Source organism: Lutra lutra, chromosome 2, assembly GCF_902655055.1.
Source record: "Lutra lutra chromosome 2, mLutLut1.2, whole genome shotgun sequence".
In the NCBI taxonomy this organism is placed as follows: domain Eukaryota; kingdom Metazoa; phylum Chordata; class Mammalia; order Carnivora; family Mustelidae; genus Lutra; species Lutra lutra.
This window is the reverse complement of record NC_062279.1, coordinates 58,773,775-58,792,422: the sequence shown is the minus strand read 5'-3', so window position 1 is coordinate 58,792,422 and position 18,648 is coordinate 58,773,775. Positions and strand designations below refer to the sequence as shown.

Genomic DNA, 18,648 nt, shown 5'->3' with positions numbered 1-18,648 from the left:
AAAATCCTTACCTCAGAATTTTTAATGCATGAAGCCACAGGGCGAAGCTCTACATTCAGAAGGCCCCCTTACTCCGAGGTATGGTGTTTGGTGGAAATAGATCCCCAGATCTCCCAGTTGGTGGTAAGAAAGGGATTGCACAGCTATGATGGGAGGCGGCATTGATCCCTGGAGTACCAGTACTGAGTCTGATGGGAAAATAATTGGCAAATGAACTGCCTGAGCCTTGGCCCAAGAAAGTAGGACTATTTTATGGAACTATTTGGCAAGGACAAGGTGTGGCTAAGCCAGGGAGGCCCACAAGGGTGTGGCTGGAACCAGCCCAGACTCAGAGTCCTTTGGGGCCACCTAGGCCTGGCTCAGCCAGCTACAATCTTCCCCACCAGTGCTAGAGGGCGAGTCTAGACCCCTGTTCACCCCAAGTGGGGTTCAGAAAGCATCTTACATTCTGTTCAGTGCCAGGTGTGTTGACTGAGGCCTCCTGTGGGGTCAGCATTTGAAACTCTAGGGTAATTCCTGAGAACACAGAATAACCTTCCAACCACCTGCTGCAAGGATCGATTTTCCCTTTAGCCCTCGTGCCTCTAGAATTCTCAGGCTTTCCCTTCTCTACTTCTTACGGGGGTGACCCCTCCATCCTGGTCATGGGGCAAGATGTGGCAGGGACCCCCACTGAGATACAACCCATGCCTTCCTCTCAGGCTTTAGCTGGGAAACCTGGGTATCCCCTTCTTCTCCTCAACAAACCAACAGACTAAGCAACCGGCTTTGGGACTTGACACTGGAGACCGTAACCAGTGCAGATGGCCCAGCCAGGAGCCAAAGAAATAGTTCATAACAACCGCCAAGTCCCAAGGGAGCCTGGCAGAGAGAGCTCTGACCAGAGTCAGAGCTGGGAGGGAGATGTGGGAGAGAATGAGGTACAGTGGGCATAGACTGGAGAGGTACTCAAGGGGCTGAAATACAGAGCCAAGCCCACTTTTTTTAGGGCACAAGTTCAAGAGATACTTGAGATGAGGAACCAGTAGGACTTGGCAGCTGAGTATGGAGTCGAGGGAGTCAGAAGCGGGAGGCAGGAAGAGCGCTCCCATGGAGGTGGAGAATCCAGGAGGCACAGCAGGTATGGGGAGTGAGATGATGAGTTTAGCCTGGGAACTCGGGTTTGAGGTGCCTCACGTGGAGGTATTGGAAGGCAGCTGGTACTGGAACTCGGGCAGGAGGCAGAGGCTGGGGGTAGAGATTGAGGGGTTTTGTTAGTCTGCTGGGGCTGTGGTAACAAATAGCATGGACGGGACCAAGATGTCTACAGGGTTGGTTCCTCGTGAGCACTCTCCCCTTGGCTTCTAGACGGCTGTCTTCTTGCATGTCCTCACATGGTATCCTGTCTGTGTGTATCTGTGTCGTACTCTCTTCTTACAAGGGCATTAGTCATGTTGGACTGGGGCCCACCCAATGACCTCTTTTAACCTTAATTGCTTCTTAAAGTCCCTGTCTCCAAATACAGTCCTATTACGAGGCCCTGGGGGTTAGGATTTTGATATATGAATGTGGAATGGATACAGTTCAGGCCAAAGTAGGGGTCGTCCACCACCTAGGTGGTCACAGGATAGGCAAGATCACCCAGAGAGGGTGGGTTTGGGTGTGAAGGGAGTAGATAAGAAGATGAGAAGGGTGTCAAGAAGGAGGCCAAGGAGAATGGGTTATAGAGGAATGAAGCCAATGAGGAGAGGTTGGCCACAAGGGCAAGGGATGCCAGGAGTCTGGGACGGAGCTGGCAACGGGGTGCAGTTCCATGGGGAATTGGAGTGTTAACCGGTGTGGTCATGAGGAGGTTGTAGCTGACCTTGGAGATGGTTTCAGTGGAGCACAGGGCAGGTTAAGGGATGGAAGTGCAGCACAGACCACTTTCAGGCAAGAAGGGGTTGTCATGTGCTTGATAGTTGAATCTATTTTCCTGCCTCTCACATAGGTCACCACTTGTTACTTTAAGCTGAAGGTTTTGACCTGGAGATTTTTTAAAAAATGGCTGCTTTTTGCCAGTAGGACCAGCCCCCCGGTTCCTGCTAGGATATTACAGCTGAGTGGATGGACAGTCTCCTGGTACCTCGTCTGTTCTCTTTCTGCTCCTCCCCTGACCCAGCTGAGATTGACTAATAGTAATTATAGCCAAGTCCTGATTCTAGGGGAGCCTGAGCTCAGGCCTCTACTGTACCCCAGCACACTCACACATGTATGTGCACGTGCGCGCACACACACACACACACACACACACACAGGCTGGCCTCTGTGTCTATCCAGAGCTCAAGGATTTTTTTGCCTCCAACTTACCTCAATGTGGAGACTTCTTAGACATAACATCCTCGAAAATTCTAAGTGACTCTAGGCAATGGGCTATGTTCTCATAGCTTCCAACTTCTTTAGTTTTCTTTAAAAAGATTTTATTTATTTATTTGACAGAGAGAGAGAGCACAAACAGGGAGAGTGGCAAGCAGAGGGGGAGGGAGAAGTAGGCTCCCTGCTGAGCACAGAGCCTGATGTGGAGCTCGAACCCATGACCCGAGCCGAAGGCAGACGCTTAGAACTGACTGAGCCACCCAGGCGCCCCCTGACTTCTTTGATTTTGAAAGGTTGTGATGACACATGAGAAATAGCAGTGGAGATCTCCTCTCCTAAAAAACAAAGTAGCCCCCCCGCCACACAATCACACGCCAATAAACACTCAACAGGATATAATGAAAGGTCTCCAGGGAGGGAGGCAGAGCCCCCCGAGTCTGGCCCTCATTGAGCAAATCCCTCACATTTGGGCTCCCCAGTTTCTTTACCTTTTAAAAGCAGGGTCAGAGCAGATGGCCCTTAAGAGCTTTCTCAGCTCCGACATTCTGTCAGAGCAGCACTGGGATTCGAAGCTGTCCCCTCACCTGCTTGCCACACCCTGGAGGCAAGAGTCACCTCTGGCATTACTGTTTCTCTCCTTTGGAGCATCCGGTGAAGTGCCTGGACCCGGCCCCTGAGGAGAGGCATAAGCCCTATAAGGAACATTCCCCCACAGCTCCCACATAGACCCCAGCTCACCTCAAGGGGGCTCATGGAGTAGGAGTCTGTGAGACAGCAAGCACTCTGTGGATCTCCCCCTTTCTGTGAGCCAGTGACTGCTGCTCTCCCCCACCACTGATGCAGAGCTGGCCTTCCTCCCTGAGAGGCCCTCATCAGCTTCTGTGGAACCCTCCCACAGCCCTCCCCACACTCGCACAGGCAGAAACAAGGACTGCCGCAGAAGGTCAGCAGCATCTGCAGCCCTGTGATTTATTCCAAGGGGGCTGTGCAATAGATGGCCCCATATTTAATTTGCTTTTGCTGTCTCCACTCAAATCAACCTTTAAGGGCATCTTCGAGAAGCTTTGAATGTTTAGGAAAAGGAGCTAAGTGGATATGGAAAGCCACACAATACAGACATTTCTCCCCTCAAGGGAAACAAACCCATGGAAGCAGAGGGAAGGATCAGAAAATGGTCATTAGAACAACTTCTCCCCCTTGCTCAGCCTGGGATGTTTTCCTTCTCATCTTAAAGGAAAACTAACCTCGTGAACTTAACCTTCACGAGGCCTGCGTTTTTGAGAACCAACAGGAAGACAGAGCACCCTCTGTTTTTGGCCATTTAGGTTGCCAGGAAACTCCCACCTCCATGGGGGTGGCAAGCTGCTGCTCTGTGTTGGCGGCTCCAAGATGTGCGCATCTCAGCAGCGCATGTCCTCTCTGACCACGGGCTTGTCCCTGATGGCCAAGCCCTCCAGGTTGACTCGTCCTGGGCTACAGGAGGAGCATTTGAGCAGTAGGAGGACAGGAAACCAGGACGAAGGAGAATGACAGTCGCTTCTTGCACATAAAGTTAAGTTTGAACACTAGCTGCTCCGCCATTTTTCCTTCCCTTATCACGTCTTTCCTTCCCTTCTCTCCTCTTTCCTGCCTTCCACCCAGCACGTGTCTATAAAATACCTACCGTGGGTCTTCTAGCCTTGAACTTTGGAAGAGCCCAAATAGACCCATCATGAGGGGTGTGGTGAAGAGCTTGGAAATATCTCTCCAAGTCAGACTACCAGGTTTGAAGCCCCATGTCTTTGCTGACACTGTGTGAGTCCAGAGGAGTCTCTAGAGTTCCACTATCCCTGTGAGATGTTGTCAGGACTCAAGGAAACACAACAGGTGAACCCTCTGCCCTTTTCTTTAGAGCCTCAGAGAGAGGAACCCCCAGTGCCTCCTCTCTCTGACTTGACTCACAGAGAATATTGCTAGAAACATCTGCTGTGCGTGGATCCCAAAATCCAAGTCAAAAGCTGTACTTTCCAGGCTAGGGGTGCTGGTCACCCGTTTTGCTCCTGGACATTGTCACCACTTCTTGAAATGTTCCCCCTTCCCTTTGGCTGCTTGGTGACTTGTTTCTGGAGGCAGGGTTTTTATCTGAGGCTTCTTACTCCCCAGCACCCACAAAATACAAGGCAATGCTCAATGCAAGGTAATTCAAGGTCAATTGATCAGCAGTTTATTAAAAATCCATCCTTCCTGGGATTTTCCTCATCTGCTCCCATCTTCAGAAGGCATGAAGATCTTAGAAATTGTTGTCAACCTTTTTGCCCTTTATGCCACCCAAAGCATAATGAGATGTGATGATGACAGCTGGCTGCCTCGTCATAGCTCCTGTAGGGCCCCAGGAAGCAGAATTGGTTTTAGTGTGTCACCAACCTTTCCAGATGCCAGCCACTTTGCTGAGGCTGAGTAACCCACCACCCCAACACACACCCGTCAACTTGGAACCCTCTGCTCCCAAGCCTGATAGCCAGTTCTCAAAAGCCAGCTCAGCAGTGCCACAACATCAAAATCTGGGGGGGACAGAATCTGCTAGAACGCTTCATGCCTGTAATATGCCAAGGGAGAGATTCCTCTGGGACCCAGATTGTTGTGGTAGTGCTCCCAGGAGACCCAAGTCAGATCAAGGAAGTCCATGATCCTAGGGACCATCTTCCTCCAGATAGGATGGTTTGTGGGTCCTGAAGGAGAGACTTTAATTTACAGTGTGTGTGTGTTTGGCAGGGGCGGGGGTGTCACTGTTCCACCACCGTTCAGCAGCCTCTTGGTGCTCAGTTGGGGGCCATGGAGAGTCCAGAGCTTCATTATGCATGGTTCCTGCCTCTAGAAGCTTATAAATGTGTGTTGGGCTGGGGAATATATGCCTTGTTTCTCTCATGCAAGGAGGAAAACAAATGGCTGGTGTCAGGAGAGAGGCACAAAATGGAATGAGGGGCCTGAGTCTCATCACTCCATTCTGTGTAGGAAGCTGGATTCCGGCACCAGAGCTGAGAAGGGCGTCATTATTACATACACAGTTGGGATTCTGGGCAATAAAGGGGGATGGCCTGGGATGCCAACAAGGAGGAGATGAGGTGGTTTTCTCCTGCCCAGTGTCCCAGCCCCATCCTCCAGGCCAAGCCAACAGGCTGTGTTCCTGGCTCTCCGAGGGGAAAAATTAGCTCTGCACAGAGGCTCCCCACATGAATCCTGTGGACCATGGGTTCATCACCCTATCAGGATGGAAGTGATAGAGACAGGGGCCCTGGGATTTCATCCTGAACTTCTCCTGGGCCTTCAGCACAGCAGGAAAGTCCTTCCTCTTCCAATAAGGAGTGATAGGGTACTCCAGCATTTTCTGTGCAAGGCATTGTGCCAGCAGCTCTAAGGAAGGGGTTGAGAAGGCACAGCCTGCAGGCAAAATCTGTCTCACTGCCTGCTTTTGTAAATAAACTTTTATTGGCACACAACCACGCCCATTGTCAATGTATTGTCTGTAATGGCTTTCACACTACCACAGCAGAGTTCAGTAGTTGCAACAGAGACCATATGGCCCCCAAAGCCTGAAATATGTCCTATCTGGTTCTTTACAAAAATTGTACTTATCTGTGCTCTAGCAGGGGGAGTCAAAGCTGCGTGAAACAGTCCCTGACCTGGAAGAGAATGCTGCCCAGTTTCAGAGAGAGAGGGATGCTTCAGTAACGACAATCTAGTTCTGAGATGAATGCAGTGTATGTAGAAGCCACTTAGCATGGGAGGAGATGGCTTTATGAGGAGCATTTGAATCATATACATCTCATTCAGATATGTCACTTTTCAGGGCTCAATGGCCACGTTGGGCCAGTGGCCATTGTATCAGACAGTGTTTGTGGACGGAGATCATGGCTGCTGAACAAAGTTTTGTGGGCTTTTTCTGTAGGAAATAGAGAGCTGCTGGGGATTTCTGAGCTGTGCTTTGTATGTTCTCTGTAGATGTTGTCTGGAGAGATGAGAAAGGGGGGCTAGTATGAGGCCGAGCAAGAGGATGGGTGACAGGGGCGCCTGGGTGGCTCAGTGGGTTAAGCCTCTGCCTTCGGCTCAGGTCATGATCTCAGGGTCCTGGGATCGAGCCCCGCATCAGGCTCTCTGCTTAGCAGGGAGCCTGCTTCCCCCTCTCTATCTGCCTGCCTCTCTGCCTACTTGTGATCTCTCTTTCTGTCAAATAAATAAAATCTTAAAAAAAGAAAAAAGAGTATGGGTGATAGCTAAGAAGGGTGTGGACTACATCACAGCAGCAGCAGTGGGTCACAGGAGAAGGCTAGGGAGACATTTGCAGAAATATAACAAGAGACCAACAGATTGGAGCCAGGGTGGGGTGGGGGTGGGGATGACAGCCACATCACTTGAATGCAGCAATCATCCAACCCATCCTTGTCTCTCTGGCTGTACCACACATTGGCTAGCAAATCGGGGGGTCTCCTTGACAATCATGACAAAGAGCCAGAATTCTAAAGCTCCACTGCTCTCAGACACTCCAAACTCAAGTTCTAGATGGGTTCATCTCAGTGCTTCATCTTGACTTCACCTTCCTTCCTGATCAGATGTGGCCATCCTTCCTCAAGCTCACCAACCTCTTTAGACACTGGATTGACCCATGATTGGATCCAGTCATTTGTCTATGTTGGGTACCAAATTCCCCACAATGTGTTGGGCAGTAAGCTTTTTTTTTTTTTCCCTGTTTTTCCTGACAATCTGTCCTCCCTCTCTCACGTGTTGAGTTTACAGCTTATAGAGTATTTTTATTTTTTAAAAGATTTTATGTATTTATTTGTCAGAGAGAGAGAGGGAACAACAGAGCAAGCGCAAACAGGGAGAACAGCAGGAAGAAGAAGAAGCAGGCTCCCTGCAGAGCAGGGAGCCTGATGGAGAACTCCATCTCAGGACCCTGGAATTATGACCTGAGCCGAAGGAAGACATTTCATGACTGAGCCACCCAGGCGTCCCTATAAAATACTTTTAAATCCATGATCTCCCCTGATCCTCACAACAGCCCTAGAAGGAAGGAAGGAAAGATATCACTGTCATCATTCTACAGATGGAGAGATGCTACCCAGAGCACTCAGAGGGCTTTCTGGAAGTCCTAGCTAGGGACTTTTGGGGGATTAGCACTGGTATATTGATGTGTGTGTGTGCTAGCATTGATCAGATCCAGAACCAGACTGTTCCTTGGGCACATCCTACAGGACAGTCACTGAACTTAGGAGATTTGATGTAGATTATGTCATTTCATTGCACAAGTGCTCACATGTTATGGATGGGAAAGCCAAAGCTCAGGGTACACGGCTCCTCCAAGGTCATACAGCCGGTAAGCTGCAGACCAGGGCTCCAATCAGATCTTTCCAAGACCAGTGGTGCTTTTCCTCAACCTCCCAGCTCCCTGTCAACCCCCAGTCTGTCTACCCCAGTCTCAGAAATTGTCCTATATCTGCTTTTTGGGTTTTAGGGAGACATGATTTGCTCTGTGATGTCATCTCCAAGAGTGCAATGATGAGTCATATTAGAGCAAGATTCTTCTGTTCAGGCATTATGGTGATAAGGATGATGATGACAAGGATGATGATGATGGCAGTGATGACAGTGTGAGGGTAGCAACAGCAGCAGCTTATATCTGTCTAGCGCTTACCATGTCTGTGACACCATGGTAAGCACTCTCTAGGCATTCATACCAGTCCTGACATGGGTATTGTGATTAGTCCCATTTTATAGATGAGGAGCCTGAGGCACAGGCATGTTACATGCCTTGCCCAAACTCACATAGCTAAGAACTGTTCCAGCCAAGACAAATCATTTCTTTCCTCTGAGCTATTTGAGGAAGTCAACATGCAAAAAGGACCATCTTCATGTCCAGCATATTACAAGGCATATTTCATGTCATTTGGCATTGTTAGGACAATTGTAAGTATTTTCCTTGGTGGGGAGAATCTGATGCACCCCCAGGCCCTGACTCCCAGTACTTCCCCTATCATCATCCTATAACCAACACAGTCTTCCCTTTCTCCTTCTGTGGGGGTCAGGTTCTTAACAACTTGGACAGCCACCTCAAGAAATCCGAATACTTTCGCTTCCTCTGGTTCCCGCACAGCGAGAATGTCAGCGTCATCTACCAGGACCACACCAACAAGGTAGCAACAGCATCATCCCCATCCTTACACACAGCCTGCAGTTCCCAGCGTGGCTGACATTTGTCTTTGTCCCGATGATCAGTGAGGTGTGAGAGGGAAAGCAAGAGTGAGCATCACTGAATGTGAGGACAGAAGCAGGGTGGAAGAAGGAAGGAGAGTTGGCCCAGTAAGGGTCCAAGGTGACCACAGGTAGGGATGTGTGGGAGTGAGGTCAAGACACAGCCTAGATGTGGGAAAGGGGAGCAGAAGTATTGGCAGGACAGGCTAGGATAACATAGGGTACAAGGCAGCTGGGCTATACCTGGACAAACCATCTAATACACCCCCACCTTCCCTCCAACACCCCCATCTTTGCCACCCCCAACTGGACGGGTGAAGGAATCAGTGGTTTTGTCTCTCCCCCATGTCCTTAGCAAATGGGCTGCTTCTCAGCAGAAAACGAAGCCATCCCTTAGGATGAATGTTCGCGGGGGGATCAAACAAAAGCAGTGACACTCATTGTGTGTTAGGGGCTGGCATGGGGCTCATAAAGGATGATCGCTGGATACCTGCCTCATGGGCTCGGAAGAGGAGGGACTGATGCACATCTTTGTCATGTGCAGAATAAATACATACAGAAATATATGAATACACCTGACCTGAAAGGGGCATGAGATTTGACTGCATCACCAAGAAGTGAACTGAAAGAAGGCTTTCAGTTGTACTGGTAGGTAGGTTGGTCACCCCCAAACACACACAGGCAGCTATTCCTGGGGCACATATCTCTCTAAGGGGACACTGTGATGCATAGGTCAGAAAGCAGCCACTGAATTCTACAGAAACATATTACACTGTATGTTAACTAACTAAAATTTAAGGATATGTATATGTATACGTTTATGTAGGAAAGCAGCTGAGATCTGCCCCTGTACTGATCACAGATTCTTCTTCCCAGCCCCCCTCCTCCTGCGCCAACTGGTTTTGGGACTACGCCATTGGATTCTATTTATTGGAGTTCCTGCTCTGGGTCAGGTAGGAATGCAGGGGTACCTTTTTCCGGCATATGCTGTATGCTGTTGAGGATGTGGTCCATCAGAACAACACACTGGCCTTTATGCATGTAAATTGGGTATGTGTCCTGGGTCTAGAGCAGTGATTTTCAACCGTGCGTGTACATTCAAATTACCTGGGGAGCTTTTTAAAAATACCAATGCCCAGATGATGTAAATCTTCTCTCGTCCTGTTTTCTACCTCCTTCCCAGCCTAAAATCTGTGCTCATGGGGTGCCTGGGTGGCTATGTCATTAGATGTCTGCCTTTGGCTTGGGTCATGATCCCAGGGTTCTGGGTTTGAGCCCCGCATTGGGCTCCCTGCTTGGTGGGAAGCCTGCTTCTCCCTCTCCCACTCCCCCTGCTTGAGTTCCCTCTCTCACTGTGTCTGTCTTTGTCAAATAAATAAATCTTTAAAAAAATAATAAAATAAAATAAAAGCTGTGCTCATGCTCAGGGCCCATGCTGTGCCTGTTCATGGCAGACATGGAACACTGAGTGATGGGGAAGGTTTTATGGGGACTTCAATGGTAACTCTGTATCCAGCCAAGACATGGGATGGCATCATATAATTTTTAAAAAATATTTTATACATGCAAAATAATACAGAAAACAAAAGTATAAAGAATCACATAATAAGCACCCATGGGCTTACCAGCAGCTTAAGAAATGAAACAAGATGTGTACAATTGGCGTGGTCTTCGTGAAGTCCCAAATCACAGCCTCCAACGGGTTACCAAGAAGTAACCACCACCCTGAACTTTATGCTTATCATTCCCTTGCTTTTGTTTATACTTTAGTTTTATGAATCCCAAAATAATACATTTGTAGTAATTCAGCTTCCGTAGTGAGAATGACCCATGTTGATATGGATAGCTGGAAACACTCATTTTTCACTGGAGGCATTTACCATGTTGTGTTTATCCATACTTGGATATTTGGGTTGTTTCTAGGATTTTTTTTTTTTCCCCGTTACAAACAACATTGCTGTGAGCATTCTCAACCGCTGCTCCTGGTGCTTTTTTATTTTTGTCTTGAGTAGAGTTTGTCATGAGTGGAACACTCACTGAGTGCAATTTCTGAGCCATTGAGCGCAAGTAGCTTCAGCCTTGTGCATCCAGTTGCCCTCCCCAAGTTTCCTCGCTGAGCCCTGTCCGATTCTCTGTGCTCCGCAAGCCGCTCAAAGTTGGACTTGTCAGGCGTTTACACTTTCAGGTGATGTGTATTAAATAGTAGCTTACTGTGGTTCTGAATTCTTATTTCCATGCTTACTAGGAAGAATGCCCAGTTTTCCATTTTATGGACCCTTTGGATTTCTTGCCTGTGAAGTACCTATTTATGTTTTTTGCCCTTTTTAAAAATTGAGTGGGCATTTTTTTTCTTACTGTTCCATAGGGTTTTATTGGTCCATCTTGAGCACTCAGCTTTTGCATTGCAACATCTCCCTGTTTGTGTCATCTTTCACTTTTATGGCTTTTTTTTTTTTTTTTACATGTAGATGTATTTAATGTTAATTGAGTAAAATTTGGCCATCTCTTCTTTCGCCTTGGGGACTTCTGTGTGTTGTTAAGAAATCTTTCCCTACCAAGAGGGCAGAGAAACCCAGCATGGGTGGCACCCATGACAGGACATGCAGAACTAGCTTGAGTTCTTGCCACATCCTGGACGGGGCTGAGACCTTTGGCTCTGTAGGTCTGCATCCAGGGATCTGGGGAAGGGTTGGCCTCCCCGGGGTGTAGGGAGCTGCAGGTGGCACCTGAGGGGACCCATGCCGGGGTGACTAACTGCCTGGAAAGTGTTAGGAGAGTGAAATGCAAGCAGGACTCACTGCATCTGCACAGGGAAGGGCAAGGGAGCTGTGAGGAAGCCCGCACGGGGGCCACCGCTCCCGCACAATATGGATGGGAATGAGTGGAAACGCCGACTCAGGCTTTCTCTCCACCTTCCATCACAGCCTCTCAGCAGCTTTATGTGTGTGTGTCTGGGGAGCCCAAGCCCAGTGACCACTCAAATAAATTGGGCTTTAAATCACTGCTACCACTTCCTGGCCCGAGTGGATGCTCTGTGAGAGCTCAGCAGACTCTGAGTTCAGCCCACATGGCTCTGGTTTAGCTGCTTCTGGAAACTGCGTCCATCCAGCTCACCCCGGCTGCTTTCTGGTGCTCGCTAAGCTGTGGCCTGAAGGTGTGGGAACAAGAAGGGAATAACAGCTGGTACTTGGTGGTTTAATGACTGCTTCACAGCCAAACTCACTGTGTCCTGGCAAGGGCAGGGACTCTTGTCTTTCCCATCACACTCAGACCCCAGTGCCCCCAAACAGTGCCTGGCACCTGGGGGGAGGCTCCTAGATATCTGTGTAAGAAATGCCAAATAAAGGGGCATCTGGGTGGCTCAGTTAGTTGGGCGACTGCCTTCAGCTCGGGTCATGATCTCAAGAGTCCTGGGATTGAGCCCTGTGTCAGGCTCCCGCTGCCTGCTGCTTCCCTGCTTGTGCTCTCTCTCTCTCTCTCTCTGTCAAATGGATAAATAAAGGCTTAAAAAAAAAAAAAAAAAAAAGAATTTCCACCTGAAAAGCTTGCTGCCTGTCTTGAAGAGTTCAGTGGGGTTCCGCTGTAGGAGTGAGGCTGGTGGCCAGAGGTGACCAGGACAGAAAGACAGGCTGTTAGGAAAAGATCCCTGGAGGGTGAGCCAGGGCCGAGGCCAAGCTCAGCAACTCTGGTTAGAATAGCCCCATGGCCAGGAGCCAGTGGGGAGCCCCACCATAGCCCCTGGCCTCAGAGACAATAGGGAGCATCTGCCTTGAAACTGATGACACCCTCCCCCAACCCTATGCCTACAACAGGTACCTGGGGACCCTTTGTGAATCCCAGGAAACTCGGCAGCTTGGGCCCATGAGAGGAGCATGAGCTGTGGATTCAAGTGGACTTGGACTCTCGTCCTCACTCCTTCATTTTCTTACTGTGTGACTCTGGGTAAATCGCTCAGCCTCTCTGAGCTGTGGTTTACCCATATATAAAGTAGAGCCACTAGCAACAGTTGGGTTGTTTGGAGGATTCAACATGGGGTCGGCATGAAAGGTGTTCAGTAGACCTTACTCCCTTCTCACAGTGGTTTCTGGTGCCCCACCTAAGTGAATCCACTGTTTATCTGTAATGGCCATGAGGTGGTCTGAGCAGCTGGGATGGATTTTTGACAGGAAATGAGACGGCAAGGATGCCACAAGGGACAGGAGTGTAGTAAGGGTGCTTCTAAGCAGAGGCTACCCGCAGGCAGGGAGAAGCTAGGCAAGCCTTGTTACCAGGAGGCTCAAGTGACTCCAGGAGAGGCACGAACTATGCCACTAACATGAGTAGAGCCAGTTCAGCTCACAGGAGCCGGAGCGGGGAAGGAAGCGGGTTCATGAACGGGATGACGGGACAGGCCCCTGCAGCCAGCCTCAGCCTGTGTCCTCTTTGGGTATGTATCTAAAAGAATTAAAAGCAGGGACTCCAAGAGATCTTTGCACACCCATGTTCATAGCAGCGTTATTCACATTAGCCAAAAGGTGGAGGCAGCCCACGTGTGCGATGGAGGAATGGACAAGCAAAATGTAGTCTCACTTAAAATGGCGTATTATTAATATGCTGTATATTATTAAAAAGGAAGGCAGTTCTGACGCACTGATGCAGGCAGCAACATGGATGAACCTTGAGGACAAGATGCTGAGGGAAGGAAGCCAATCCCAGAAGGCAAATACTGTACGATTGTACTTCTGGGAGACCCCAAGGGGGGTCAAGTTCATGGAGACAGAAAGAGGCTGGGGGAGGGGTAATGGGGAGATGTTCACTGGGGCCAGAGTTTCAGCTCTGCAGGATTCCAGAGACTCACTCCAGGACAACGTGAATATACTTAACATGGCTAAACTTTATACTTAAAAATGGCTAAGATGGTGGATTTCATGTTAGGTATTTTTTACCACAATTAAGAATGAAAAAACTTCAAACACTGAAAACAAAGCTAGTCCTCAGCGACAGAGTGGGGGCACGCATGTGGGCTGTTCCCATGGGGCTTCTGGCAGGGTTGGGAGGGTGATGTAGAAGTGACATCTGTATACCCCAGAAGGTGTCCAAGTTGCAGAGACCATGAAGCGGCAGTCTGTAGGGAATGAGGTTTGTAAGGAGCTTAGCCAGTGGTTTGTAAGCACATCGCCAGGACTCACTAAATGCTGGAGAATGATTTTTTTTTTTTTTTTTTTAAGATTTTATTTGTCAGAGCACAAGCAGAGCCGCAGGGAGAGGGAGAAGCAGACTTCTGTTGAGCAGGGAGCCTGGCGTAGGACTCAGTCCCAAGACCCTTGGTTCATAACCTGAGCCGATGGCAGACGCTTTACCCGCTGAACCATTCATTGCCCCTCTGCGCTGTCCCTCCAGCACCTTCCTGCCAGGCCTCGTGGGCTGGATCAATCGCTTCTTCTTCTGGCTCCTGTTCACCAGGAAGAAGGAGAGCAGTAACATCAGCCACAAGATCTTCACCTACGAGTGCCGCTTCAAGCAGCACGTCCAGGACTGGGCCATCCCCAGGTAGGGGCTGTGTGGGCCGGGCTGTGGGGGTCAGGGTCGAAGAGACCCCCTTGGGTCCTCGCTGCAGCCCTAGCACAGAAACCACATTCCCAGTCCTACCCATTGTTAGGAGGGGGAACGCCAGAGGCCAAGTCCCCTTTTGGCACCCTTGTACCCAGCCGTTCTACCTCTGAGGGGACATCAGCCACGGAATCCCCTCTGTTCTCCTGTCGGTCCCACCTCCAGCCCAGAGGTGGGTCACAGCATATGGGCTTGGAGTGTGGGGGTTCCTGCCCAGCTGCTTGTTTTTCTGAAAGACTGTCCCCTGCATTCTGTCCATTGGGGGGCAGAGCCCACCTAGCATGCCAGGGGCAGGCACTCTGCCTTGGGAGGAATGTCCAGTGAGGACCTAGGTTAGGTCCATAGCCCCAGAACTCATTACAACTTTCTCTCAGAATGGTCCCCTCTCTGTCTCTCTCCGGGGAAAGGGAATGATGGTGCCCACAGCTTAGGGGATGCCCCTGTCTCTGTTCAGGGGCTGGGGCACTGCTGTCCCAGGGGGGATATTAGAACAAGTGGATGTATTAGAAGCGTACTGACTTTACTCTGTCAGAAAAGAAAGAGGCTAGGGGTGTGGGACAGCTATTTCCAGAAACCTGAGGGGAGCCCGTGACTGGGCGGGGGTCCGGGGCTGAACCAGGAGCCAGAGAAGCTCCCCAGGAGGCACATTCTCAGGCCCCCCTTCTATGAGAAGGACTTGGAGAGCAGCCAGCAGCATGGAGCTCCTTCGGCGCTGGGAGCCCTCCTGTCCCTGGGTGCAGGCTGGGGGGCTGTGTGGGGCCCTGTGTGAGGGTTCCAGGAGACCCCCTCCCTGAGGTCTGTGCCCACTCCGCCGGCCGAGTGCAGAGAGAAGACCAAGGAGGCCCTGCTGGAACTCAAGGCCATGCTGGAGGCACACCCCAAGATGGTGGCCCACTACCCTGTGGAGGTCCGCTTCACCCGAGGGGATGACATCCTGCTGAGTCCCTGCTTCCAGAGGGACAGCTGCTACATGAACATCATCATGTACAGGTGACCGGCTCAGCGGGAGCAGTGGGCTGGGGTGGGCTGTGCAAGGCAGCCTCTCCCACCCCCTCCCCCTGCTTTGCAAGGACCCATCTCCTCACCCATCGTTGAAGGCCTGTTCAGATGCTCCTGTCTCTGGGGAGGCTTCTCTGATCCTGGCACCAGGAAGAAGTCTCTCTTTCTCTTTGGGCTTCCTACACCTATAGCAAGTGAATCATGTGAATTATGGTATTATGTTAATGGAATTATTAATATTAATTAGTAGGTCATGTGACTATGAATAGCTACCTCTTATGAGATAGACAGTACTCGGTGGTGAAGGCATGGGGTGCCGTGTGCCTACTCTGGTCGGTGGTTCTGAGAGCCTGGAGCGCTGTGTTGAGAAGGATTCTGAGGCTAGGTTTAGGTTAAGTGGAAGAGGGGGTCATGCTCAATTCAAGCTGCCTGCCCTGTTGCATTGGCCCATCCCAACCAGCCCCTCCAGGCTCTATGCAGACAACGTAGGCTCATGGCGGCATTTCCTCTTTCCTAGTTAGTTATATGTGGCAGTCTCCAGGATAAGGCTTACGGACATGCAGGGTTTAAGAAGTTAATCTCTTGGAAAATGTCCTGTGCAAAATGTGTCTTCCTTCTGCCTCTTGTTCCCGCCTCTCACTGATAATTCCCCTCCTCTGACTTTGCAAAGGAAAAACATCCCTCTTGCCCAGCTTGAATCTTACTATGGTGTATTTCCCCGGCCTGTAAAAACCTCAAACCTAGAGGATGCCCAAGGGACAATTAAAGAGTGCACTGTTCAGAAAGGTTTCCCGAAAAGCCGGAAAAGAGAGTTTATGAAAGATGCATTGAACGGGAGGAGGCAGCTGCTCTCACGAATGGACAGCCTTCTGGCAAGGCTCAGAGCTTATCTATCTGTCCCTCTATCTCTCCTCTCCCTACTTGTGAATGCAGATGAGAAGTGAGATAGTTGCCATGGGTATGCATCGTGTTTATTTGAATTTTAAAAAGTTTTGACTGAGACTCTGTCTGCCAGTAAGTCTGACTTGGCTGATGGACTGTGAGGACTGACCGACCAGTGATATGGCCATGCTTTCCACACATCAAATGAAGAGACTCGGAGATTCCAAAGCTTTGTCAAAAAGATGGCATATTTAGGGGCGCCTGGATGGTTTGGTCAGCTAAGTGTCTCAGTCTAGATACTGGCTAAGTGTCTCAGTCTAGATACTGGCTCAGGTTGTGATCTCAGGGTTGTGAGATTGAGCCCTGTACAGGGCTTCGTCTGTGCTCAGCGAGTGTGCTCGAGATCTCTCTCCTCTCTTTCTCCCTCTGCCTTTCCCACATTCTTCTCTCTTCATCTTAAATAAAGAAAGCTTTAAAAAAGAAAAGAAAGATGGGGCACCTGGGTGGTTCAGGGGGTTAAGCCTCTGCCTTCAGCTCAGGTCATGATCTCAGGGTCCTGGGATCGAGTCCCCGTATCGGGCTCTCTGCTCAGCAGGGAGCCTGCTTCCTCCTCTCTCTCTCTCTCTGCCTGCCTTTCTGCATACCTGTGATCTCTGTCAAGTAAATAAATAAAATCTTTTAAAAAAAGAAAAAAAAGAAAGAAAGAAAAACTGCATGGCATTAAAAAAAAATGGCATATTTATATGTTACCCCATAAAGATGTGGGCGTGTGTATGTATATTTGAATTTAGGATAATTTTCAGATGCCAACTATAAAACCTGTGAGAGGAGGCAACACTTTCTGAAATCCCTCAGGTGATGAGCAGTGAGGAAGACCCCTCAGGTTGCTTGATTACTGCTGTCCAAGTCCTGCAGGCAGAGCCACCGGCTTGATCTCCATACCACATGCTGCATGCTGGGCATGGCACGAAGACAGTGCCTTGTTGCCGTGGCGGGATGCTTAGGGCAGGGACAGGGCCTCACCACCTCCTCTTCCCCACCAGGCCCTACGGCAAGGACGTGCCCCGGCTGGATTACTGGCTGACCTATGAGACCATCATGAAGAAGGTCGGGGGCAGGCCTCACTGGGCCAAGGTAGGATTTGCCAGTGAGAGGCTCCGGGGCCCGTGGCAGGGCAGCTGTGATGAGCTGGGGGTTCCCCAGAGGGTGACTCTTTCCCTGGTCCTCGGTCTGCCCAAGGCTCAGAAGTTGGGGTCTGGGGTGCCGAGCAAGTCATGGGAAGGAAGGGTTCCGCTGTCTTACCCAGACCCGGCTCCCCCACCACTTCCACATTCCAGCAGCTCAGTGATTGTACTGGGTGACCACTCCCTTGGCATGTTCTGAGAAATTTGTCCTCTTTCACTGTATTTGATTCCCATAGAAACCCCATGAGCAGGGTAAGGCAGGAGGCCGTGAGCCCCTTTAACAGATGGGGAACTGAGAGGCTCTCAGAGGGATGGCACTTACTAATTAGCAGTACAGTTGGGGCCAGAGCCCTCTAGGCTCTCTCACTGTGGGGTGCCAAAGGGAAGGGGGCGTTTCCCATTAACACTGTAACACCTTCCTCTACCTTCCTAGAACATCCTGTCTCCTTGGGTCTTTACATTGTGTGTGTGTACGCATGCGTGCCCATGTGGCTAGGGGTGCATTTTTCAAGCACGCGTGCACGTGTAGGGAGTGCACACAGGCATGTGCCCAGCAGTAGGAGTGTTACATATGCAGACCTACAGATTCAGGGTTGCCGGGTTGCAGCCCTGCTGAGATGCCAGCTCCAGGGAGCAAGGCCTGTCATGTCTGGTTGCTTCCGCAGGCCCACAACTGCACCCGGAAGGACTTTGAGAAGATGTACCCAGCCTTTTCGAAGTTCTGTGCCATCCGAGAAAAGCTGGACCCCACCGGGATGTTCCTGAATGCATATCTGGAGAAGGTGTTCTACTGAAACAGAAAGAAAATGAATAGAGCCCACCCCATCTCATCCCTCCAGCGAAAATGAAGGCTCAACATCCCACAGGCCTGGAGGGGAGTGGGCCTCTCTCTGCAGGCCCTCGGCTGCTGCCCCCACAGCTGCTCCAGTCCCCAGCGATGAGCCTGGGTCTTTGCAGGGCTCCCTGTTCTACTTCCTGTGTCCTCACAATACCCACCCCCGCCCCCCACCCCACCCCCCACAAAGAAGAGCTCCCAAGTCTCCGTGGACATCATTTACATGCAGCAGTCCATTTTCCTGAACCTAAAATCACCACGTTGTTTTCCCAGGAAATAGAGAAATCCCAAAATGTTCTGTTTAAGAGGTCAGGGATTCGGTCATTCACAGGTTCCACCTGCCAGCTAGGGGTCCGTAACTCCCAGGCCTCCAGGAACACGTGTTTGGGCACAGTTGTCACGGGTCTGTGCTCTGCCTCCTTACACCCTGAGGGGTTCTCAAATGCCCAGGTCAGCACCAATTTGCCCCAAGGCTGCCCTCTCCCAGTTTCTGTCTATCCACCTGACCTCCCATAGGCTGACATTCAAGCGTGTCTGTTGCAGGGGATGTGTGGGAAGTGGGTCTGCTGCTCCTTTCAAATAAAGACCAAGAATTGTTCA

At 50.3% G+C, this 18,648-nt stretch overlaps 1 protein-coding gene across 1 annotated transcript in view; it reads left to right on the top strand.

Annotated features, from left to right (window-relative positions):
- Nucleotides 1-18,648, top strand: part of LOC125092970 (L-gulonolactone oxidase) — a 31,551-nt gene extending 12,903 nt beyond the window's left edge. The window contains exons 7-12 of the mRNA XM_047717508.1: nt 8,394-8,501; nt 9,436-9,512; nt 13,939-14,088; nt 14,974-15,138; nt 17,073-17,163; nt 17,879-18,648. Coding sequence (XP_047573464.1) covers nt 8,394-8,501; nt 9,436-9,512; nt 13,939-14,088; nt 14,974-15,138; nt 17,073-17,163; nt 17,879-18,007 — 720 coding nt within the window. The 3' untranslated portion in view covers nt 18,008-18,648. The remainder of the gene's footprint in view (nt 1-8,393; nt 8,502-9,435; nt 9,513-13,938; nt 14,089-14,973; nt 15,139-17,072; nt 17,164-17,878) is intronic.